This window comes from Psammomys obesus, unplaced genomic scaffold, assembly GCF_907164565.1.
Source record: "Psammomys obesus unplaced genomic scaffold, mPsaObe1.curated_primary_1811, whole genome shotgun sequence".
NCBI lineage: Eukaryota > Metazoa > Chordata > Mammalia > Rodentia > Muridae > Psammomys > Psammomys obesus.
In genome coordinates this window covers 6,296,737-6,323,238 of record NW_026596120.1, presented here as the reverse complement: position 1 = coordinate 6,323,238, position 26,502 = coordinate 6,296,737, and the positions used below count along the sequence as shown (strand labels likewise).

The 26,502-nt window shown below is 43.1% G+C and overlaps 2 protein-coding genes across 9 annotated transcripts in view; both read right to left on the bottom strand.

The window, feature by feature from the left end:
- Positions 1–363, bottom strand: part of Tfdp2 (transcription factor Dp-2) — a 127,245-nt gene extending 126,882 nt beyond the window's left edge. For 7 of the 8 annotated variants that reach the window (XM_055629589.1, XM_055629591.1, XM_055629592.1 and 4 more), the window contains exon 1: positions 140–357. The gene's annotated coding sequence lies outside the window, so the exon portion shown is untranslated. Of the gene's footprint in view, positions 1–139 lie in introns of all 8 variants that reach the window. The other variant, XM_055629590.1, reaches the window with a different exon arrangement.
- A 6,770-nt stretch (positions 364–7,133) lies between these two features.
- The window catches only part of Gk5 (glycerol kinase 5), a 55,027-nt gene continuing 35,658 nt past the window's right edge, over positions 7,134–26,502 (bottom strand). Inside the window, exons 12-16 of the mRNA XM_055629759.1 lie at positions 23,531–23,625; positions 20,213–20,316; positions 17,604–17,663; positions 16,234–16,367; positions 7,134–13,501 (exon numbers count right to left, since the gene is read on the bottom strand). Of these exons, the coding sequence (XP_055485734.1) occupies positions 13,353–13,501; positions 16,234–16,367; positions 17,604–17,663; positions 20,213–20,316; positions 23,531–23,625 (542 nt within the window). The 3' untranslated portion in view covers positions 7,134–13,352. The remainder of the gene's footprint in view (positions 13,502–16,233; positions 16,368–17,603; positions 17,664–20,212; positions 20,317–23,530; positions 23,626–26,502) is intronic.

Below are 26,502 nucleotides of genomic sequence, written 5' to 3'. Positions count from 1 at the left end.
GGGGGGGGGGGGGGGTTGCTCGGCCGGGCTGCAGAGAAACCCGGGGGACAAGCTGCGAAGCCCGCCACAGGGCGGGGAGGGCCGCGCCCGGTCCAAAGGCCCCTGGCGTGCAGGCCCGCGCCCTTTCCCCGGACCTTACCGCCGATCGGTGCAGAGGGAGCCCTCGGCCCGCTCCCGGGAGCCGCCGCCCCTCAGGCGCAGCGGGGTCCGGTCGGAGCGAGCTCACGCCCGCGCACAGCCCAGGTCCCCGGGGCGCCCCCGCGCGCCTCGGAAGCCCTGCGGCGCAGGAAGAGTCCAGGCGCGCCCCGCGTGCCAGGCAGCGACGGCCTCCCAGCCCCGCGCGCCCGACGCCGTCCTCCCTCGGCAACACGGCCGCTCCGCCGCCGCTTCCCCCGCGCTCGCTTTGGCGGCCGGGCAGCACGCGGCGCTCCGATTGGCCCTCGGGAGGCGTGACGCGCGGCGACGCTCTCCGCGGATTGGCCGGGCCGCGGTGCGTGTAGGGAGTAAACAAAACCCGCCCCCCCCAGGACTCGCCACCCGGCGCCGGGGGCGGAGGTGGGAGGCTGGTGGAGTTTGCCTTTTGACCTCCAGTTCCCCGCCAGGGGTCGCCCGGCGACCTAGGGGTGCGGGAAGCCTGAGCGACCACTTCAGCCCCTCACCTCACCTCCCCTCACCTCCCACCACCACCTTCTCTCAGCTCTGGACTCCGGTTCTCTTTCCCATCCCATCTTCTCAACCATGGACCTTTGACGGGCCACTACCAGAAGCAGCAGATGGACAGCTGTGACCTTGAGGCCACACGTAGACGACTGTGGAGGTGATCCTGCTTCAGTTCCTGGGAAAGTGTGGATACGAATTAGGCCAGATCACATAGAAGTAGAACAGAAAGTGGAGGCACACACTGCCAGATGACCTAATCATTTATTAAATCATTCAGGTTGCCTCGGTGGCTCATGTCTTTAATCCCAGCACTCAGCAGACAGACACAAGCTAATCTCTGTGAGTTTCAGGCCAGCCTAGTCAACATAGCCAGTTCCGAGCCAGCCAGGGCAAGACAAGCCAGCTGGGGAGACCCCAAAAAAGTTTTTGTTCCTTCAGGTGCGTGTGTAAAATCCTGTGAGAGCAGTAGTTACTGTGAAAGTTCAGAGGTAAGATAAGAGAATCCAACTTTAAAGTGATTCTTGATATTTCTCATCTTAATTTCTTCATAGCTCTATGAGCCAAATACTATTCATGGTACTGGGGACATGTGTACAAAAGAGACAAAAATTCTTGGCTTCATTGAGCTTATGTTCCAATGAGGTGGGAAAGATGATCCTCAAAATATACTAAATAAACAAATAAGTAAATACCTCAAGTTACAGTAATCCCAGTACCCCACAGGTAGAGGCAAAAATAATCTTCAGCTTCAAAGCCAGTTGGTGCCAGCCTGCCCTATATGAGGCTGTATTTCCCAAAAACGGGGCCCAACAGCAACAAAACTACATTTCTTGTTGGTGCAGATTATAAAAACAAATTAAGCCCAGAACCTCAGTAGTGTGGTAAGGGAAAACAACTCTTGAGAGGGTGCTGCTAAAGAAAATACCAGCCCAGAGTGTCAGCACATGCTTCTGGGAGCTACAGTCCGAAGTTTGAGACCAACCTGGTCTTCATGAGGTCCTTTCTCAAACATATAAATAGATTGATGATAGATAGATAATGAGATTCTTTCTCAAAAATATGATGGATAGATTATGTAGGTAAAAAGATAGATAGGATAGATAGATAGATAGATAGATAGATAGATAGATAGATAGATAGAAAGAATAAATACATAAAGGTGTGAGGGAGGCAAGAAAGCAAACACCTTTGGCTGTTTCTTTGGAAGAATTGGAGACAATTTCTGCATAATTGTGATGGGTAAAATCCACCCAGATTTTCAAAAATACCACACACAGTAATCCAGTGACTGATTTAAATTCCAAAAACCTTAGATGAATGATTGCCTTTTTCACCAACAGGTGAATGTGGATTTATTTAATTTCCACAAAAAAAATTGTTAAGGTATTGTGTTCAGCTTATTTAATAAATCCTTACACTGGGAAGTGGTGGTGCACACCTGTAGTCCCAGCACTTGGGAGGCAGAGGCAGGAGGATCTCTGAGTTCAAGACCAGCCTGGTCTACAAAGTGGGTTCCAAGACATCCAGGCTACACAGAAAAACTCTGTCTCAAAACAAAGAGACAGAATACTTAGCAATATTGGCATTAAAGATAGAAAACTCAGCATGACAGAAAAAAAAAAAAACTTTACCTCAGTCCAGTAGAGAAAAATTATGAAGCACCTCAACATGCATAGCCACAACAGAAGCAGACGCATAAAAATTCTTGGGGCACTGTGGAGAAACGAGTGCCTAGAATCTCATTACCTGTCAAGTAAATACTGCATGTCCATGCTGGAATGGGAGGGAATGGCTAAGAGTAGAGATCAGAGCACAACTTGCAGGAATTGGTTCTTTTCTTCTCAGAGATTAACATCAGGTTTTCAGGTTTGGCAACAAATGCCTTATACCCTCTGTTCTGTCTTGCATTATTCTCTGAGCCTCTTTCTAAGGTGAAAGCTTGGAGACAAAAAATAAGTCCCATCACTCGGGAGGCAGAGGTGTGTGTGTAGATCTCTGAGAGTTCCAGGCCAGCCTGGTCTACAAATTGTAAACCAGGGCTGCATAAAAGATCATGTCTCAAAAAGCCAAAAAACAAACAAACAAAAACCCTAAGTTGAACAATATGAAGTTACTGTGTGGTTTGGTGTGCTCCTATAGAAGTTAGCATGAGACATGCAATGTGCAAAGTAAGTGATCAGTAAGTACACCAGTTATCATCCTTTAGCCTTGTTCTTGAAATAGATATCAAAAGTCCACATTCCACAATATCTTCCAAAGCCACAAAGTAAAACACACAGTAGAAGGCTTCAAATTTTCCATACACTAGCTTGATCTAGCTGTGAATTTCCATGACCTAATGAGAGTATGCTGTAAAAGACAAGTAAATGCTAGTTTCACAGCAGGCCAAGAATTCAGAACAAGGAAGAACAGCTTGATTTTGAAGCCAAATGCTGAAAGTTCTCTGGTACAGAATAAATTGAGTTGCTACAGGGATAAGAATTCATGTAAATCAGTTTTTCATTCCCACTCACAGCTTCAGTTTAGCAGTGTGCACAAACAGCTTTCTGTCTACCTTCTCATTTCTCCATTAAGGGATCCTGTTTCCTTTGAAAAAAGAAATTAAGTCTTTATCATCTCCAATGCCAGAGAATAGATGTCTGAACTGTGACTGCACATTTATTGATTCAGCACTCATTAGGCACTTACTGTGTGCCAAACACTGTGCAAGGGTTGGGAACACAAACATAAATGTCTCAAGAACCGTTAAGTGGTATTTCATGAGCTTGTAACAATCCCTCGGCTTACCCAGTCCATCGTATGCCTTACCAGCTAAACTTAACTTACTCCAAAAAGGAATGTCTTGACTTCCCATCCTCAGCTCTTTCCCCGTAAAATTTTGTCTGCCTTTCTAACATTTATTAAAGCTGTAATGATTCACTTGGATCTGTAGCCTGTTAGGCTCTGAGTGCCATCAGAGTCGTCAGTCATTTTCAGTGCCATTATTGATGAATATAGAGCAGCTAGCCAGTAAGTATTTTCGGAAAGAGAAACAAAGAATAATAAACAAGGCACAATAGGGCACACCTGTAAGTATAGGTACTCAGAACACTGAGACTGAAGAGTTGCAAGTTCAAGCCCAATCTGGGGTACAGAGTGAGTTCAAAAGCAACTCAAGAGGTTCAGAAACTCTGTCTTAAACTAACATTTTAAAAGAGGACCAAAACTGGTCATATAGCTCACTGGGAGAGCATTTGCCTGTGGCATACAAGGCTCTGGGTTCAGTCACCACTACAGATGGGGAGATATATATAAAGTTACTCTTGTTCAGGCATGGTGGTTCCTGCTTGTACCACCAGCACTTTTGTGCGGCACATGCAGGAAGATCAGGAATTCAAAGCCAGCCTCTATAACATAGCAAGTCCAAGGCCAGCCCAAAGGAAGAAATCCTACAAGAAAACATACCTCAAATGCAAACAAAGGGCTGAGGAGATGGCTATGTGGGTGTCTTCGTTAGCATTTCTATGGATGTGACGGAACACCATGACCTTTAAAAGCAAATGTGATGGAACACCATGACCTTTAAAGGCAAGTTGAGGAGGAAAGGATTTATTTGGTTTATACTTCCACTTTGTAGTCCATCAGTGAAGGAAGCCAAGACAGGAACTCAAACAGGGCAGGAACCTGGAGGCAGGAGCTAAGGCAGAGGCCATGGAGGGGTAGGTAGTTTTTACTGGCTTGCTCCTCATGGCTTGCTCAGCTTGCTTTCTTACAGAACCCTGAGCCATGGATGACCCCACCCACAATGGTCTGGGCCCTCCCAAATCCATCACTAATTAAGAAAAAGCCTTACAGATGGATCTTAAGGAAGCATTTTCTGAACTGAGGTTCCTCCTGTCAGGTGACTCTAACTAGTGTCAAGTTGACATAAAATTATCCAAGAGGCCTGATGAGGAATTAAATCCCCAGAACTCATGGTGGAAGGAAAGAACTACAACTCCTGAAACTAGTCCTCTGACCTCCACCTGTACATAAAATTTTTTGAAGTCAACCTTCCTCCTAGCACATGGGAGGCAGAGGCTGCTGTGAGTTTGAGGTCAGCCTTGAACTACAGAGTGAGCCAGAGCTACTATGAGAAACACTGTCTAGAAAAATAAAGTCAACCTTCCTTGTGGGCCTCAGAATCAAGAGAAAAGGGGCTATGAAAACTGCAGGCCTATTAAAGTCGAGGAGTTTCATGTGATAGGGATCTCCTGCTGCATCTGGCTCTCAGCAGGAACAGGACTCCTGGTCCCCTCTGACTTTAATGTCGTAGGAATCACCCAGGGAATTCTCATTAAACTTTATATTACAAGGTGTGGCCTAGATTCCACACTTCCTACAAGCTCCCAAAGGGATGCTGTTGCCGCCTCACCCAACCAAACACTGAACAGAAATATCTGCTGTCAGATCAGTTCCAAACAGGATTTTGTTGCTGTTGTTTAAAGCATCTTCTATGCCCAATCCATTGACTGAAGAAAGAATAGACACCGTAAGGGGAATGTCAGCCTGAGGGTTATCTGGGAGCTGTGATTGCAGCATGTGCAGATCAATCACTGTAACAGGACTGGGTGCCATTGCACCTTGAATTTGCACCTTGAATTTGAAATACAGCCTCTTCCTGGTTCATTTCTGGAAGCTGGAAGTTAGGGCAGTGGGAGAATTTCCGTTACTCTTCACAATGAAAGCAATTTTCACACCTAATCTTAGTTGTCTGCTTAGAAAGGATGTCACTCTGTAGCCCAGGCTGCCCTAGACCTCTGCAGCCTCCGGCTTCTGTCTCAGCTACATGGAGAATTCAAGTCTAGCCTGGGCTTACATGAGTCCCTGTCCCAAAAAGTAAATAAATAAATGTTTAATTTCTCTTGCTAATAAATGTTTGGTATTTTACCCTTTTCTCCTATTTTGATGCTCTAAATTTCTTTGCACATGTCTCTTGTGTCTGTCGAAATGTCTTTGGAGTTTTAGGTTTATATACAAGAATGAGTCAAAATATTAAACAACCAGCAGTGCAGAGATCTAAGTTTGTCTTCTGCAAACATTGTGACAGGATTTATTTTTTTAAAGGAATTTAATTTATTTAGCGTGCGTGGTATGTGCTCATATGTGCACATGTGAGCAAGCATGTTCATCTGCCCATGCAGGCGAGAGGTCAACACTGGATGTATTTCTCTATCTTATTTTTTACAAGTCTCTCAGTGACCCTGGAGCATACCATTTGGCTAGGCTGCCTGGCTTGAGAGCCGGCACAGCCCTGGGAACCTCCTGTCTGGGCCGACTTCCTCACATATAATTGTGTGCAGCCCCACCCATTTTTTTTTTTCATGGATACTGGAGATAGAAATCCAGTAGGTCTCATGCTTACATAGCAAGCACTCTAGCATACTGAGTCATCTCCCCAGCCTCCTACAAAAATAACTTTCTCTTTCCCCTGTGAGACAAAGTCTCACTATGTAGCCCTGGCTGCCCCAAACTCCCTGATGTAGGAGCCAAGGCTAGGCATCTTCTGCCCTCTACTCACAGGTCTGCCAGCTTCTGCATCCCACATGCTGGGATTAAAAGTGTGCCACCAGGCCAAGCTTGACAAAAATTCTCATATGCAGCTGGTTTATGTGGGGAGATAGCTAGAAAGAACAGGAGTGGGAAATAGCTAGGAAAGTCAATCCCAAAATGTTACTAAAATAGTTACATTCTAGGAAAGCACTCTGCTAACAGGTTTTGTTTTGTTTTTGTTTTTTTTTTCCTCAGTGTGCAGAAACCAGAGTAGAAAGTACTCAGTGTTCAATCAAAATGTTTAGGTAAAGTAAAAAGCAAACCTATAAACTAAAGCAGATAGTTTATAGTTTATAAAGCAGATAGTAGGTAGTCTGAAGAGATAGCTCGGTTGGTAAAGAGCTTGCATGCAGGCATGAGGACCTGACTTTGATTTCCAGATCCTAGATACTTACAAGTGCCTGTGACACACACACCTGCAATCCCAGCACTCAGGGAGAAAGAGGCAGGCCGATCTCTGAGTTCAAGGCCAGCCTGGTCTACAAAGCAAGTCTAGGATGGCCAGAGAAATGCTGTCTCAAAAACAAAGAACAAAAAAAAAAAAAAAAAAAAAAAAGGAAGAAAACAAGTGCCTGTAATCCTGGCTCTGAGATGGAAACAGGAGAGGGAAGTCAATGTCACTGTCAGCTACCTAGGACATTTGAGGTTAATTTCGGCTCCTTAAAATGTCTTATACAAAGCCAGGTGGTGGTGGTGTAGCGCATGCCTTTAATCCTAGCACTTGGGAGACAGAGACGGGCAGGTCTCTGAGGCCAGCCTGGTCTACAGAGTGAGTGCCAGGTCAGCCAGGGCTACACAGAGAAATCTTGTCTTGAAAACAACAAACAAGAATGTTTTAAACAGAAAACTCATATGCATACGAGAAGCATTTCTATTGCTGTGTTCATCTTTGATTTTATTAAAGATCTTTAAAATGGTTTATGACAGTCTCAATATTTAATAAAACTGACATAACAATGAGAGAAATAAGACCATAAATTTACCGATATATGAAAATTCAAATCTGTATTTATCCACCTTTTCTAATTAATTTGTAACAAAATCATTCTGAACCTTTACATAAATCATACCATTTTGCACAGAGTTAAAAACATGGTGAGTGTTATATACAAAGTATGTGTCTGACACACTGCTGGACATCTTGAGTGTAGTTGCCTTTGAAACTTTGTTTTGTTTATTTTCACAGTACCCACCCAGCGCTGTGTAATGAGCAGTGCTGAGCACAGAAGAGCCCTTCCTAAGACATCCTAAAACATTTTGCCTTAAATGATTTGAAAAACCCTACCTAATGACTTCCGAAGTCTGATTTTATTTAAAATTTTTTTTTTAAAGATATGGCTCGTTTAGCAAACAATCCAATTGGCAGCTTGACAAAGATAATCAACAGAGATTTAAAAGGTGATGGCAAGCAGGTGGCAAAAAGCACATGAAATAATATTCAACATCACTAAACGCTGGAGAGAGAACATGGAGAAACTGGATTGCTCACACACTGATGTTTGAAACATGAAGTGGGACAGCCACTCTGTATATAGACTTTATTTTTCTTTCTATTTTGTAGCTCTGGGGATCAAACCTAGGACCCTGTAGACACTAGACATGTACTCTACCACACTGAGCTGCCTGCCAACATAAGAACCGTTTGAGCTGGAATCCCTATGTCAGTTTTTCCTAAGCAATCACAATAGCTATCTAGATACGAAGAAAAAAATACAAAGGACAGAAAGGCTGTAAGAACAGAATAACAGAACTTCAGAACTATCCAAGTCCAAAGCCTCCTTCAGGCTTTGGGTTCCCAATCAGGAAAATCTTAAAAGTTCAGGGAGTGTCTGAAACTTCTTATCCTTATTTGAAAAGCACAGTCTAAACTCCCTTCAAGCCTTCTATAGATACTTCTGGATGACCACAGGTTCAAAGTTGGAGGACTCTGAGGCGTAGTGGTGATCTCTCTTCAAAGAACTGTAAAAGTCTTGCCATCCTCTTGAGCTGTACTATTACATTAATTACATTAATTCTAGCCTCCAGAACAGAACAAAGTGGCTCCAGGGGACATTTAATCTCAGCACTTGGGAGACAGACCTCTGAGTTTGACCCTAGCTTGGTCTACATAGTGCGTCCCAGGGCAGCCATAGTTACATAGGAAGACCCTGTCTCGAATAAAACCAAACCAAACCAACTAAACGAAAAAAAGCCCTCAAAACAAAACAAACAAACAAACAAAACCACAACAGGTCCCCAGTATATGTGTTTTGCCTAATCAGGGGGCTACTACTGGGATTTTTTCTATAGCACCAGAGTATTAGGCACTCTTAAAATACAATGTTAGTTATCTGCAGTCTAGTATCTAAAACCTGTGAATAAAAGTTTTAACTATACCTTAAAAAGTCAAAAGTAGCTAGGCATGTTTAGCATGAACCAGGCTCCAGGGTAAATTCCCAGACCAGCAACTAGAAGCTGCTACACCCATGTGTACCTGTGGCTGTATATCTCTATAAAAATATATTTGAAAATATACACTTTTTTTTTAAATCAACATCATGACTCTAGCTGTAAATGTCTACCCTTTCCACAAGCACAAGATACTATCAATACATGTAAGATCAAGGACAAATGCGAAGTAAAAACCCATCCATAAACATGAAGGCACAGTGTTAAGTTCTGGGAGGAGCAAACATGGCTTTGGCTTCAGGAAGCACCAAATCTAGTTAGGGTTTGACACAGCGATCCTTTCCTAGTTCAGCGATGAAAGTGAAGCAAAGGCTTGGTGATTCATGTCTGTAATCCCAGCACCCAGGAGGCTGAGGCAGGAGCACTACCATGAGTTCCGGGCCTACCTAGGCTACAGAGTAAGACCCTGTCTCAGAAAAATGGGTAGGGACACAGAGTCTACAAAATATATCTGCCATACCAAATACCCACTAAGTATGACCACACAGGGGTAGAGCTGAGGTACGTAAGAATCTGTTATGGAGACATATAGGCTGGGATGTTGTTCAGTAGTAGAATAGTTGACTACCAGGCTCAAGGCTCTAGGTTTGATCCATCCAGAGAGGTGAGATCACAACCAACCAATACTTTTTTCTTCACTATCCAGCAAAACAGAAACTGTATTTTAGGATACTACCTCTTTTTTCATTGTTAAAAATTCATTTCCTGGTTCTGGTTATCTCACTCAGGATGATCTTTTCTACTTCCATCCATTTGCCTGCAAATTTCATGATTTCCTTATTTTTAATAGCTGAGTAATATCCCATTGCATGAATGTACCAGTTTCTTTATCCATTCTCTGGTTGAGGGACATCTAGGTTATTTCCAGTTTCTGGCTACTATGAATAAAGCTGCTATGAACACAGTTGAGCAAATGTCCTTTTTGTATGGTGAAGCATCTTTTGGGTGTATGCCCAGGAGTGATACAGCTGGGTCTTGAGTTAACAATATTCCCAATTGTCTGAGAAAGCACCAGTAAATGTGGCCGACAGGCAGCACAATCTCCATGTGTGTTCCCTAGTAACTGAGCAGGGGCTGTCTCTGACATGGACTCTGTTGCCTGCTCTTTGATCACTTCCCCCTGGTGGAGAGCCTTGCCAAGCCACAGAGGAAGAGGATGTAAGTAGTCCTAATGAGACTTGATAGGCTAGGGTCAGATGGTAGGGGAGGAGGGATCCCCCTTTCTGAGAACTGAAGGAGGGGATTGGTGGGAAGAGGGAGGGTGGGACCCGGGGGAGACAAGGGAGGGGGCTACAATCAGGATGGAAAGTGAATAAATTATAGAAAATAAACTAAATCGAAAAAAAAAAAACAACCTGAATTGTTATATACCCCCCCAAAAAATCATTTCCTAGGGGAAAACAATGAAGGGAATATTGTAAATGTTACTGTATTCACCAAATCTTCATTTTTTCTTCTAATAGCCAGTATCAAAGAGCTGGCAGTGGTTCTCCAATGACAATGATTTCTTGCCTCCTGGGATGGCCAGTGTTGGCAGGCATTTCGGAACCATAAAAAGCAGGGAAATGCTGAACAGTGGAGGTCAGGGACTGCCAAGCATCCTACTGTATCCAGCACAGCACCCCAAAGCAAAGACAGATCCAGTTCAAAATGTTTATGTTGCAAGGTGCGGAGGCACATCTTTAACCCCAGCACTCGGGAGGCAGAGGCAGGCAGAGCTTGTGAGTGTGGGGACAGCCTGGTCTGAAGAGTGAGTTCCAGGACAGCCAGGGCTACACCTTGAGACCATATCACAAAAACAAAGATCAATGCTGAAACTGATGAACAAGAGATCTGAAGATCAGTAAGTCATAGATAAAGCAATTAGTACCACTTTAATACAGGCTGCACAGGAACACTGTCCTGAGTTTGCTGGCAATCTCTTAAAATGCCTGGTAGGTCTATAATGGGAAAAGAAAATATGCTAAGAAATATTAGCATATTAAAATTATTTTCAAAAGGCAGATGAAGGGATGATTTTCTTCCATTGCTTTTGATTAGCAACTGTTTCTACAACCACAAAAGAAAATGACATATTTCTGATTTTACTTAACTCTTACAAGAGTCACTAAGCCCTGTCATTAAAATTTGCCAGAAATGCCAAAAAGCAAAAGATTAGCTTCTAGATCTACAGAAAGAGAAGAAGAAGAAGAGGAGGAGGAAGAGGAGGAGGAAGAGGAGGAGGAGGAGGAGGAGGAGGAAGAGTCATTGATCTTAAGAGACACTCAATTTGAATGAGATATTAGCTGTTTTTAACATTATCTAAAAGATATTTATCCTTCACTCTGAAGTTGTACATTAGGAAGAGCATAGGGAAGAAATGGCAAATGGCATCTTTAGTAATTAATATCACAATTCAGTCTGCCCTAAGACAAAAGGACAGAATTACTTCCTGAAATCATACCTATCAGCAGAACCTATGCAAAACATTCAAATAAGCAGCTTTCACATGATGGGAGAACCTGTAATTGGCCACAAAGCTGTGTAAAAATGTTGTAGAAGAATAAGATTATCTATGTGAGTTCTGATTTGTTGCAGTAAACAAAAATGCCTCTAACAAAAATATTTCCAAATTTTTTAGAGTTTTTATTATTTTGGAGGATGTGCACACAACACCATGCCCATGTGGAGGTCAGGGGACTGGATTCAGGTCAGCAAGCTTGTATGACAAGGGCCTTTACCTGCTGAGCTGTCTTCACTCTCCAAAGTTAATGGAGCTAAAGATGCTACATGTTTGCTACAATGTTTCCATTAAGAAACTTTTTTTTTTTTTTTAACGACTGAAGACACTGGGAACTCAGGAAAATAATTTGCAGAAAGCTCAATGTACCTATTCATTCTCGCGTCACTGACTCCCAAATGGACATATGACAGCAGCAGTAACATTCCTTCTGCCAGTTGTTCCTTCAGTAACATAATTATGAAGTAGATGGCTCCACAGTGGTATCACTTTTATGTGATACTGACCAAGATGGGAACAAGTTCATTCACACTCAAGAAAATCCAAATTCCCCTGGAGAGAGGGGCAAGTGATGTAAAATAGGACACAGCACCGGCAACCGCTCTAGGATTTTTTTAACCCAGGACAATTTTAACCCAGCGAGAGGCTCTGAATGTGCCCCTCCCAGTCTTCCAGGGACAGTAGTGCTTCATAAGGCGGGACTCTGGCTCAGCAGCAGACTTGCTTACGGCAATCATTACCAAGCACACCGTCCATTACTTCATCAGCCAGCCCCCGCTAACCCTCAAAAGCGAGCAGGACAGACAAACTCCAAAACACACATCAAGTGACCCATGAAGGCAATTCTTGAGTTACCGATGATCTAGGTCACAGTAAACTCTGATGCCAAGTGTGGCACATGCCTACAAGCCTAGCTCCTCAGGAGACTGAGTCAAGAGGACCTGGAGTTTTAGGCCAGCCTGAGCTATATAATGAACTCTGTTGCCAAAAAACAAAACAAAACAACAACAAAACCTAATAATAATTTAAACTCTGTCAAGTAGTTTTTTTTTTTTTAAAGAGACATTTATGCAAGCATTTCAACAAAAAAGATAAAGAAAGTTGATGTAAATCTTCTTCTTCTTGCACTTTATAAAAACAGACCGCTATACACAACTCTGGAGATTAAAGCAGGAGGCTCAAGAGTCAGAAACCAGCATGGGTTAAACATTAAGATCTTTTTTCAAACAAAACAAAAGGTATTTTTAAAGACAGGGCTTCACTATTGTGCCCAGATTGCCTGGAACTCCCCACATTGCTCAGATAGGCTTCACGCTTATACTCCTCTGGCCTCAGCCTTGAAAGTCTCAATATTTGCTACCAGAGCCAGGCTCACTATCCACAAACTAAAACTCGTTCCTCGGTGAATGATGAGTCCTCAGCAAGGCACGCTGCTGCACACCTACAATCCCATAATCCGAGGGGCTGAGGCAGGAGACTCTCATGTTTCCAGGCAGCCTGGGCTGCACAGTGGCACTGTTGCCTCGACAACAGTAACAAAACAACCGTTAGAAGAATGCAGGCCGCGTCTTCACGCTCAACAAAGGAAAGTGCTAATGAGCCCCTCTGGGAGCGGCATAAAGAGCTCATATGAAAACATGGCACTACAGCTTTCAACATAAAACATTTTCTCAGCTAGTCCTCCTTTTTAGCACTCTGGATTTCAAATAGTCCACTTCGTTTGAAATGTAAGAAAAATTGTTCTTAATTTCTAACAAAATGTGATGGTGTCTGATGCAGAACAATTAGCTCTCAGAGGCTGAATTACTATGGCCTGTCTGCCACCGACCCTGTATATTAAAAAAAAAACAAAAAAAAACAGAGGAGGACTCACAACTATCAAAGTGCTTTGGGAGTGGACAGTGTCCTTTGAAGACCGCTGGAAGAAAGAAGACACAATTTTGAGGTATCGCAGCCTAAACATTTCACTAAGATTTGTATAAAAAAACTAAGAAGTATTTTGTGTGTGTGTGTGTGAGAGAGAGAGAGAGAGAGAGAGTTTTTTTTAAAAGGAGCAACGCTTTTTCTCTCGGCTTGCGAGGCTCGAGGCTCGTTGTGAATCTTCTCTCGGTCACGGTCGGGGCGGCAGTGCTGGGCCTCTCCCTGGGCACATCCTGTCAACGGCTCCTCAGTCTTACGCCTTGTTGTACCAGTTCATGGAGCGTTTCACGGCTTTCACCCAGTTTTCCATATTCACTTCATATTCCTGCCACTTCTTCTGAGGCTTGAAAACCATCTCACTCTGCCTCAGCTTCTGTAGCTCCTCCTTGTCAGCCCAAAATCCTACATATAGAAAAAAAGAAATCTCAAAATGTAAGGCAAATAATGAGTTAATGAAACATATCCACCAATTTATATGAGTTGTGCCAAGGAGAACAATTAGTATGCTAAAACAGTGTCCAGAACATTAGGGAAAGATAACACTAGGGGTTAAAACAAATTACTTTGCTTTTTATTTCTGAATGGTATTATAATACTTTTCATTTATTGGGACTGAACAGAAAGCCTCACACACAACAGGCACGTTTTTCCCACTGATAAACACACACACACACACACACACACACACACACACACACACACACTACCCAACCTTCTTTGGACTTTATTTTGTGACAGGATCTCACTAAATTGCTCAGGCTGGCTTTGAATTTGTAGTTCTCCTGCCTGGACCTCCCCAGTGCTGGGAATGCAGGTATGAACCACCACACACAACTTCTATTTTTTTTTTTATACAACTAAAATAAATTAAGATAAATTGAGGTAACTGGCAACTCAAATAGAATAATATAGATAAAACCCAAAAATGAGAATCAGTACAATTTCTTTTTCAAAAAATAGTGTTTTGTACACATTATTTAAATTCCAATCCAAAATAAAATTATATTGTTTTACTGGAAGGACAATTTTTAATTCATAATAAGAAGTGACAAAAGAAGCCAGATGCCGTGGTGCTTGCTGTGAGCCTAGCACTCTGGGAGGCAGAGGCTGGCAGATCTCTGTGAGTTCAAAGAGGCCAGCCTGGTCTACAGAGTGAGTCCAGGACAGCCAAGGGTACACAGAGAAACCCTGTCTCAAAAAACAAAACAAAACAAAAAGTGAGAAAATAATATATTTGGAACTATATCATAGCCTCAACTTATAAGGTGTCTTGCAGGAAGCTCACTACTCAGGTATCTATTTATTTGTTTGTGTTATTTTTTTTGACATAGGGCTTCTCTGTGTAGCCCTGGCTGTCCTGGAACCCACTTTGTAGACCAGATGGTCTTAGACTCAGAGATTTCACTGTATTTGTGCTTTTGCCTCTCCTCATAGCCAGGCTCAACCTCAAGTATTTCTTACAAATTACATTTTTTCTTACCAACAGCAAGCTATTTTAGATGACATATATTTGTGTGTGTGTGTTTTGTATATATCTTTGTGTTTGTGTGTGTATACATGTGTCTGTTTGTAACTGTGTTTGTGTTTCTGTGTCTCTGTGTGTGTGTATCTGTGTATATAAGTGTGATCTGTGTATTTGTGTGTGTATCTGTATGTATATATGTGTATCTTTGTGGTTTTTTTGTGCTTATCTGTGTATGTTTGCGTCTTTGTGTCTATGTGTATGTCTTGTGTGTATCTGTGTCTTTGTGTGCTTTTGTATATATCTGTGTGTATGTTTGTGTGGTTTCTTTGTGTGTATCTGTGTGTATACCTGTGTATCTGTATCTCTGTCTGTATCTATGTGTAGGTCTGTGTTTTTGTGTGAATCTGTGTATGTGTGTTTGCATATCTGTGTCATTGTGTGTATCTGTATGTTTTTGTGTTTGTGTGTGCACATGCACACTCATGCAAAAGCCTCTTCCTCCCTGGAATCACCCAGGTTCTCTCTTCAGCTTCTCTGTCCTCAAGCTGCTCTGTCAGAAGGGAAGCCACAGCTTAGCTTCTTCTGGAACTCCTGCCCCAGCGGCCTCAGACCATCACTCTTTGCTAGGTTATCACAGAGCTGATCACAATTTATCATCTGTCCGCTCACACTGGAGACCAGGGACTGTGGCTTTAACTTTTAAATATCCAGCCATGACTATCTTGTAGAAGGTGCTCAACAAATGGCTGATTTTTTTCTCTTTTTCTTTCGGTTTTTCAACATAGGGTTTCTCTGTGTAGCCCTGGCTGTCCTGGAACTCGCTCAACAGACCAGGCTGGCCTTGAACTCAGAGATCCACCTGCCTCGGCTTCCTGAGTGCTGAAATTAAAGGTGTGTGCCACCACTGACCAGCTATTTTTTTTCTTTCTTTCTTTTTTTTTTTATTTGCTTTTATTTTTCGTTTTTTCCTGAGATAAGGTTTCTCTGTGTATCCTTGGCTGTCCTGGACTCACTTTGTAGACCAGTCTGGCCTCAAAATCACATCAATCTGCTGCCTCTGCCTCTGCTGGGATTAAAGGCATGTGCCACCTCACCCAATGCTCAACTATTTTTCTAAATCGCTGATTTTAAAAAGATGGGTCTAGTGGCAAAACCCATCAAACTCTAAACCTCAATGTATCTGATTTCTTTTCAACTATGCCTTAACTTTCTGGGCTTCAAGGTTCATCCCAGGTGCTATCCTGTAACCCTGGCCCACGTCCAGCAAGAATCCTGTTAGGTTGGGTCAGCTAGAGTTTCTTGCGACTGCTAACATTTCTTTTTAGCTATGGTGGTTCCCATTCCTCAAAGGACTCCCTAAACAACATCCACCTTATAGTTCTTCTCTTTAATGTTGGATGCTGAGAAAGCTCATCCCAAGACCATCCCTTGCTAGAGACCCGAGTAGCAGACACTGAGATGCCCTCACTTCACGGTTCCAGTGAAGTCAGGACAGGACCGTCAGGCCTAATGGAGGTCAGAGAATGACCCGTGAGGCAGAAGTCCATCAATAAACACCCCTGTAGACTCCGCTTTCCAGATGCTCGCTGGCATCTTGTGACTGAGGATGAGCAGTGCCATCACAGAAAGCTTACAAGAAAGGGCTCCTTTTCGTAAAGTCTACACGTACCCACAGCCAGACCAGCCAGGGTGGCTGCCCCCAAGCAGGACATGTCGAAGTGGGCGGGCCTGTCTATCTTCTCGTTAATCAGGTCTGAAGTCATCTGCATGACAAAAGCGTTGTTACAGACGCCTCCGTCCGCCCTGTGGAAAGCAGGACCAAGGCGAGTTACTGTTGGACCACCACTGACTGTTTCCCCGTGGGTTACCAGAGGTTACCGAGGTTCACTTTTTTGGGGGGAGGGGAGTTCAGCCAGGGCTTTGCATGGGCTAAGCAAACGGGCACCACTGAGTCGAGTCCTCAACCCGGCTTTTATCTATCTATCTATCTATCTATCTATCTATCTATCTATCTATTTATCTATCTATCTATCTATCTATTTATTTAACTTTCAAAATTTTGTCATTTAGCACTAAACTTATGACAAGATCTTTACAACAGAAGCAAAACCATAAGGATCTCCCAAAGCCCAGGCGGCACGGCCTCACTAGTTAGACAGAATCAACAGAAGCTTCCAAGCCTCCTGTCCCTGTCTCCCAAGGTGGGGGGAAGAGGCACCAGGACTGCTTTATAGGATCGTACTGGGTAATCCTCAAATACTTTTCTTTTCATTCGTGATTAAATTTGTTCTTTGAGAATTTCACACATGTATGTACTCACATTAACTACTTTCACCGGCACCTTTTCCCATCTCCCCCACCGTCTCTGTCTACCCACCACTCCGGACAAATGTTTTTTTTCTCATGTTTATGTTTACTGCTGTTTTGTGACCCACTAAATTTAAGCAGGGCCACCTGTGGGGCTGTGGCTTTGGCACGAGCTGGTAGAGTGCTGGGCTCGGCAGTGGGTATGCAACTGAAGACACTGGCCACGCTTCTCCCAGACAAATACTGGTGGTTATTCAGGTCTCAGTTTCGGCATCTCTCACTTGTTTTGCCACTAGCTCAACACTGTGATAAGTAAAATAAACTAAGCCAACAGAAGAGCCTGTTTGGACATTAAAGAAGGTAAAACACTTTGATGCTTCCACACAGAAAGGATAGCTACAACACAATAACGAAATGGTAACGATCTGTATGTAATAAGCAGGCTTGACAGGACCCCCTGACATTTCAGATTGTGCTATATCTTCATAAATCAAAAACTAGCATTTTCCTCTCCAAAGTGCCATGACCAACGACTTTATCACCAAAAAGCTGGGCATTAAGTTTTGGAAGTCATGAAAATAACTAACAGCGGCTGCTTCCCCCTCTTCCTCCTCTTCTATTAATGTCTGGTTTGATTAGTGACAGGGCTCAAACCTGGGGAAACGTTCAGTCACTGAGCTAACTGTCAGGCTGATCGCCTAACTGGGCCTGTTCAAAACAAAGCTTACATACCGGATATTCGTGACTGGAATCTGGATCTCCCTCTGCAGCATATCGTACAACTGCTTGTTCCTAGTCACAGACAAGAGAATTATTGAGAGTGCACTCATGTCATAATTCTGTATTAAAAAAAACAACAACTATGGTTTTATTGACTTGATAAAAGATGCAAAAGAAACTATGAAAGAGATACTGGCCAACTGAACATCGCCTAACCTATGCTCAATTACAAAAGCTCAGGGCCTTGTGTTTTGCATCTTCATGTACAATAATGTACTTTTTATTTTACTACTAGGTTTAATTTATTGCCAGTCTATGAAGGAACATTTCAAGTGGCTATAGCTATTTAATCAGTAGCCTTTACTATGATATACTCAAACAGGTTAACATACAAACATATCATTTTGTATTCGTAAAAAATGATATTAAACACAAGAAACATTGCTTATATATGACAACTGAATTGTTTTTGAAGATGTACTTACTTTAAGCGTATGGGCATTTTGCCTGTAGGTGTGTATGTACTTGTGCATGCAGTGCCTGTGAGAGCCAGAAGAGGGCAGCAGAGACTCTAGATCTGGAGTTAGAGATGGTTGGGAGCTGCCATGTGGGTGCTGGGAACCAAACTTGGGTCCTCTGCATGAGCAACTAGTGCTCTTAACCACTGAGCTATCTTTCAATTACCTAATTACTATTACATATAGATTTTATGAGAGAGTCTCACCTAGCCAGTATTGCCTTGAACTCCTCTATGTAGCCAAGGCTGTCCCTGTTCTCCTGATCCTATTGGTTTTACATCATAAGGTTTCAGGATTATAGGCATGTGGCCTCACAATCTGGTGACAGTTCCTTTAAAAAAATTTTTATTTTTTATTTATTTACTTTTTTAAAGATGGGATCTCATTATGTAGCCCTGGCCGGCCTGGAATTCACTATGTAGACCAAGCTGGCCTCAAACTTATACAGATCTATCTTTCTCTACCTCCCAGGTAGTCGTTACTCTGCTAATTGCAACGATGAAAGAAGAGTGAAAAGAATTAGGGAAGGAAGAGTTAATTTTTGGTCACAGTTTGAAGGCACAGTCAATCAAGACAGGATGACATGGGTATGGAGGTGTGAGGCTCTTCCACAGTCAGGAAGCAGAGAGAAATGGGTACTGTCCTCAGCTCAGTGGCTCTCCACCTCAGCTGACAGAGTCTAAGAACTCCCTCATCCACGTGCCCAGATACTCGTCTCCTGCGTGATTCTAAATCATTTTCAGTTAACAATGAGTATTGACCATACGTTACACTTGTCCATAATCAAAACACCAAGGGAATCACACATAAAAAATAATTATAACTCAGCCGGGCACGGTGGCTCACGTCTGTAATCCCAGCACTTGGGAAGCAGAGGCAGGTGGGTCTCTGTGAGTTCAAGGCAGCCTGGCCTACTGAGCAAATTCCAGGGCAACCAGAACAGCAAGGGCTACACACAGAGGAACCCTGTCAAACACACACACACACACACACACACACACACACACACACACACAAAATACAAAAAACAAAAACAAAAAAACCCAAAAACAAACAAACAAAAAAAACCCAAAAGAATAATTACTATTCGCTCTTTGGGTGTAACAGATTGCTATTGGGTTCAATTCATAGAGAAAAATTCAGATCAAGCTATATTCCCAGCCTGGGATATTTTAAAAATTATTCCATTTTCAGGTATCAAATCTAAGTGGTACTGGTACAATTAAATATGGAAAAAAAACAAAAACAAAAAACAGGAAGCCAGCCACAAGAATATATTATATCATGTATACTGAATTGAGGGTTAAGAGAGAGGGCTGGGTGGTTAACAGCACTTGCTGCTCTTCCAGGAGACCTGGTTCAAGTCCCAGCACCAAAGTGGAGGCTCACAATAGTGTGTCAGTCTGGTTCCCAGGAAACCCTCTTTTGGCCTCTGTAGGAGACCTTAGTGAGATCTCCGGAAGCTACATAAAGGTGGAAGAAAAGAACTGACTCCACCACGTTGTCTTTTGGCCTCCACATGTGTGCTGCGGTCTACACACATTTCTACCCAAACATACAACTAATAAACAACAACATAAACATTTTTAAAGAAATGAAATTAAGAAAAAGCTTCTCTTTCATTTTATGAAGTTAAGCCGCTCCTGCCTAAAATTCCAGTACCAGGAGGCCAAGCAAGAGGCTCGCCATGATTTTGAAGCCAGCCAGAGCTAAAAAATGAGCTCCAGGCCACCCTGAGCAATACGATACCCCATCTCCAAAATAAAAACAACCCTTCAAGAGCTGGGGAGAAGGCTCCAAGGTTAATTAAGAGCACTTAACGCTCTTGCAGAGGACTTGGGCTCTGTTCCCAGCACCCACATGGCAGCTCACAACAGTCTGTAACTCCAGTTCCAGGGGTCCAACTCCTGACCTCTGAGGACTTCTGCGTGAATATAGTGCACATCCATATATCCAATCACACACACAAATATACACAATTAAAGAAATACATATATTTTTGAAAGAATCCTTCCACCAGAAAGAAAATTTCAGCTTGGAAGCACATCTCTAAAGGAGATGACAGAGTGTGAAGGCAGCAGAGCGCGCTCCGGCAGGCTTTACCTGAAGGCTATCGACTCCAGTATTGCTCGGACAAGATGGAATTTACTAGTGGAGTGCTTCAAACCCATAAAAGAGGCACAAGCACAGGGGTCATTTAATGGGGCCTAAAGTAAGAGATAAAGAAAGCATCATTTTATGTTCTCAAGCACATCTACAGGCTTGATATGTATCACAAAACACAACCATGCTAGAAGAATGCTTACTTATTTAAACAAATAAATTGCAGTCCTAAGAACTTGTTAAACAAGATAACTTTTTTTTTTTTTTTTTTTTTTTTTTTTGGTTTTTTGAGACAAGGTTTCTCCATGTAGCTCTGGCTGTCCTAGACTTAGTTTGTAGATCAGGCTGGCCTCAAACTCACAGAGATCCACCTGCCTCTGCGCCACCATGCCATGCCCGGCAACTTTTTTTAGACAGGGTCTTACCATGTAGCCCCAACCAGTCTATTCTCCAACTCACAGAAATCAACCTGTCTTCTGCCTTCCAAATGATGGGATTAAAGGTGTGTGCCATCAGCCATTGTCTTTTTTTTTTTTTTAAGATTTATTTATTTATTATGTATATAATATTCTTTCTACAAATATGCCTTTATGCCAGTAGAGGGCACCAGATCTCACTATAGAGGGTTGTGAGTCACCATGTGGTTATTGGGAATTGAACTCAGGACCTCTGAAAGAGCAGACCATTGTCTTTTGATAGGCTTCTCACACAGACTAATCTGGTCTCAAATTCACTATGTATGCAAAGAGAGCCCTGAACCCCTGATCCTGTTTCCACCTCACAAGTGCTGAGATTACAGGCTTCAGCCACCACATTGAGGTTTTTAAAGTTTTTGTTTGATTTTTATGTACAGTCTATGTCTTTGTGGGTACATACCTGTGAAGGCCAGAAGGGGGCACTAGATCCTCTGGAACATTAGACACAATGGTCACAATACAGACCATTGTGAACTTGGAAGCAACTGGCTCCACTTCTAGAAGAGCAGCAATCCTCACCCTCACCACTTTTAAATCGTATACTTTGTATTATTCTAGAGGTGTGCGAGGGGATAAGAAAATCAAGAGAACTGTCGGAACAAAATCACTAAAATCTCTGAGCACATCTTCCAGAAAGGATCAGTAGTGCTATAACCAAATCCCACTTTTGCAGCCGTCGCTGGATCAAGCAAGATTACTGCAGTCTGTCAATGGTTCCATGTGTTAATGCAATCTCAGAAGACCCTCATAAACTCCAGCCCCGATCACATAGCAAACGGAAGGAAAATGCTACATTGTTGTACATCAGTTTCCTCTGTCCTGAAACACTTCCTCCAGGAGGGAGGGCAGGGGGCTCATGAGAGGTCACCTGACTAAGGGTAGACCTTTGTAAGTCTCTCAGAAGGCAGCACCTCCCCATGCAGGAGACTCCCAGCAGTTTCTGAGAGTTCCCTGACCTCAGAGCTGCCCACAAACTGCAGAGCTCCGGGGCTTCGGCTTCGGCTTTCACTGGTCCCCTGTGCAGGGGGCTTTTTGGTAATAAGGGCTGCTTTACAGGGCTTTGGTTGTTTTGTTTTGTTTTCTGAGTCACCCATGACCTTGTGAGTAAACCCCCATACTTCTATTAGTAATGCCAATAAAAACACACTGGCTCACCAAGTTGGCATGTGTTGCTATTATTATTTGACCTGCCTTTGGTTCCCTTTCTGTTTGGAGTACATATGTGTGTTACATATCTCCCCAAGAGTCTGCCATACAATATGTATATTAGGAATAAGGCTATTTCAAAACCTCAGTGTAAAAGCATGATATACTATTGAATTCCCAATCCCCACCAGTTTCTATGTTATATTAGCAAACCAGATTTTATTAAAGTATGGGATAAATGGGGTAGTGGTGGTGGTGCATATTTTCCTTTTTTTTTTTTTTTTTAACATTTATCTATCAATTATATAGTGTTCTGCCTGCATGTACACCTACACACCAGAAGAGAGCAGCAGATCTCATTATAGATGGTTGTGAGCCACCACGTGGTTACTGGGAATTGAACTCAGGACCTTTGGAAGAATAGCCAGTGCTCTTAACCTCTGAGCCACCTCTACAGTCCCATAAATAGATTTTTTTGGGGGGGTGGGGGAGACAGGGTTTCTCTTTGTAGCCTTGGCTGTCCTGGACTCGCTTTGTAGACTAAGCTGGCCTCAAACACAGAGATCTGCCTGCCTCTGCCTCCCCAAGTGCTGGCATCAGAAGTGTGCACCGCCAGGCCTGGCTGCAGCAAAAGCTCTTAGCCAGAAAACCTCCTCTCCACCCTCTACATGAGGTTAAAGAACTAGCAGAAGCTTCCCCCAAATCAATACTGCTTTTGATTCTATGCCTGAAAATTGTTCCTAAGTCTCTGAGAGTATTCCAAAGCAGAGCAGAGGCACACACAACGCTGTTAATTAAACACAAAGTTAAGTGTTTCAAAGTCAGGCCTTTTACCGGGTTCCCTTTTGATCAGACAGAGCAACAATATTCTATTCCCTTTTGATCAGACAGAGCAACAATATTCTATCATAGTGGTTGAAAAGAAAGGCTGATTTCTGGAAACCTACAGATGACTTCAGAATGTATACATGAACTATGCATGTGTACCATTATGTCATGCCTCTTCTTTTGGGGGTGTGTGTGTGTGTGGTTATTTGTTTGTTTGCTTTTGAGACAGGGCCTGTCAATGTAGTCCTAGTTGGCCTTGAATTTAAAGCGATCTTCCTGCCTTTATCTCCAGGGTACTGGTGCTGAGATTAAAGGCATGTACCACCATAGCTAGTGACGTCATTTTTCTAACTCTCAATAGTGTACTTTCTTTAAGTAAAGAGGTGGTGCACGCCTTTAGTTCCCAGCACTCAGGGAGGCAGAGCCAGGTGGATCAATGTGAGTTCGAAGTCAGCCTGGTCTATAAAGTGAGTCCAGGACAGCCAAGGCTACACAGAGAAACCCTGTCTCAAAAAAAAAAAAAAAAGCCCATTTGCTGATACCACTGCCTAAACTTGTTCATGCCTATTTCATAACACAATCCCAGGTGGTATTAAAAGTTCTATGACAAGCCTGCTAACTTTTAGGTTCCACTGCAATAGAGGTGAAAGTCTGTAACAGCTGAAGTCTGTCAGTCTGCCAAGCCAGAGAGTACACAGTCACCTACAGGATCTGCACTAACGCAAGGCAGCTTCCCCATCCTAGAACGTGCCCTTCACGTTCTGTTCAACACCCTGATTGTTCACCTGGGTAACAGACTCACAGCCATGTAAGCCCAGGTGTGGCTGGAGGAGAACCTGTTTGCAAATTCAATTAACTTTCAAAATACCTGCAATCCGCTAAAAGAGGGAACAAAATAAACCCCTTCAGAATCTTCCAGACTCAAGGCCATTTTCTCAGTCTCAGCAGCATCTGTGAAAAGATCTGCAAAAACAAACACAAGAACAATAACAAAACCCTAAAACAAAAGGAAGGGGTTGGGGAGGGTCAAACACAATCAGGCTGCACACTCAGGAGACAGAGGGTCCCCACGAATTCGGACTAGAATGTAAAAGGCTATTTACGTTCATTCTTTACGTTCATTATGTTTATTCTTCATTTAAAAGGGTCAACAGAAAACGTACTCTGTCATTACCTAGCCCTGTGCAGGGGCTTACAGCGAAGGTTTGGATAAGGGAGACTGCGCTGAAGGTCCTTTCAGATAGTTCTGTGCATAGCAGGCCTTTCTTTTTTCATTAAAGATATTGGTGTAGGTTGAAGAATCAATTCTATGGTGTGTGTTGGTGTTGCTGCTGCTGTTGTTTCCGTCACAGTACATTATTCCCAGATGGACATAGTGGTGGACATTGTAATCTCAGCACTTGGAAAGGTGAGGCAGGAGAACTACCATAGACAGGTTCAAGGCTAGCCTGGACTACACAGGAAGAGCCTGTCTCACAAGCAACAAACAAACAAAACATGATTCCGCTTTGGCTGGCAGTATTGTCATCTATGGTTTTCCCCTTTAGCTATTTTGGTGGTTTCCATGGCAGTCTGAGCCTCACTTCCCTGTTTGCTCTGTTAAAGCCTTTTCATTGGTCGTTGAGATAGAAAGCCCTGAATTTGATGCTCTGAGGTGGTCTTTTGTTTCTTTTAAACAGGATCTCCTGTAGCCCAGGCTGCCCTAAGACAGTTTGTAGCCAAGGATGGATCTGGATGGGAGGGGAGGAGGAAAGGAACTGATAAGGAGTGCTGGCTCCTCGGCACTTCTCACCCCCTACCCTGACCTCTGCCTGAGCTTCTCCGGCCTCCCACAGCTGCTCCTCCCTATAAAACCTCAGCCATTTTGGCTGCAAAGTCTCTCAGCCTCTCCCAGCTTGCTCTTGGCCTCTTAATCTATGGATCCTTTAGTGATTCCCTCTCTCTTCTCTTTCTCTCTCCCTCTGCCCCCATCTCTCTCCTCCCATGGCTTGGTTCAATCTGGACCCATACCTAGTAGTTATCATGCCCTCATTGTTTCCATTCAAGAGGAAAACATAATCAGAATATATATTATGTAAAATAAAAAAGACTATTTTCAATAAAAGGAAAAAAAAAAAAAACACTAGGGAAAAACAGCTAAGTCAAGGGCATCCGAAAGAGGTTTCCCCTTCCTTCCTTCCTTCTTTTTTTTCTCTCATTCCTCTTGTCATGCAGACAGCAGTAATGACGGAATGTGTTCAGAGAGGGGACTAAAACACTGCCTAGCCAGGACACCAGGGTGCAGCCCCTCCTGAACTATCAGGGAACCCCTGGAAGAGAAGCTTTCAAGTCATTACCTCCTAAAGATTTTTTTTTTTTTAAAGGCTTGGCCTCCCTCTCTCCCCAGAGTCATGAAGAACAAACCTCTAGGCAGAACACCACAACACTGGCCGCCAGGTGGCACAACTGAGGGGCAGAACCCAACAGCAGAGCAAAAGCTTGGGAAACGGAAAGGGCAATGGAAACACAGCCCAGGGGCAGTGGGGAGCTTGCAATCTCAGCCCGTCCAAATGTACTGCCTACAAGAACAATTTGAGGGGCTCGAGGGGCGGCTCAGCTGTTGAGAGCACTTGTGGCACCTGCAGAGGACCTGGTTCAGGTCCCAGTTAACATGGTTGGATCCCTAATTCCAGTTCTACGGCATCCAACACCCTCTTCTGACCTCCACAGGCACCAGGCAAAACATTCAAAAGCAGAAAGTAATAGATTTAAAAACAAAAAACAAACAAAAAACATGAAATTAAAAAAAAAACTTAAAATATCAAAATTTTCACCTGGTGTGGTGGCGCACGCCTTTAATCCCAGCGCTCAGAGGCAGGCATATCTCTGTTAGTTTCAGGCCAACCTGGTCTACAAAGCGACTCCAGGACAGTCAGGGCTACACAGAAAAACCCTGTCTTTAAAAACCAAAACCAAAACCAAGCCAAACAAAACAAAAAACTCCACTGGAGTTAAACAAGAGTCTCTTAAATTTCCTCACGTCAGAAATACCTTAAAGTTATTTGTCTCAATCTCTTGCAAGGGATTGGACAATAAACCCTAAAATGCCGTACGAGATTATCAGAGAAAAACTTTGAGGCTATGACGAGGCTGAGAAGCAGACTTGAAAGAGAAGGCAGAAGCGCAGCAAAGGGACAATGATATAACAGGAGCCCTGGCTGCTTTCCGGTGGACTCAGGTTTGATTTCCTGCACCCACAGGGCACTCACGACTGTCGTTAACTCCAGCTTCAAGGAATCCCATGTCTTTTTCTGGCCTCCGAGGGCCCAAGCACATACATGGGGCAAACATACACATAAAATAAAAATAAATCTTTAAAAAATGTTTTCCCAATTTAAAAAAAAAGAAAATAGAAGATATGAAGAGCTGCCAAATGAAGATTTTAGAAATGAAAAAATGCAATAAAATATGAACTGACTGGGTGGGCTCAAAAGACGGAGATGACAGAGGGAAACTGGTAAAAGTGGAGGCCTGAGGACAGAACTTATCATGGGTAAGAGTGAAAATACTGAAAAAGCAAACAGAAGAAACAGGACCTCTAGGATTATGGGGTAAAAAAAACACAAAAGGATCCCTCTCAATTGAGTCACATAGGAGTAACTATCAAAGAAACTACCCCTCAAAAAATCAATTACTAAAAGCTTCAACAGCAAAGGAAAAAAAACTTCTATACATTCAGGGGTTTCTGAAATTATACCCCCAGCACCCAAGTCAAAAGCTATTGCTCAGTAGAGTAAATGCAGAAAAAGGTCCCAGGTCTACCGTGCAAAACCTGGAAGGAAGGTGTCTCAAGGCTCTCAC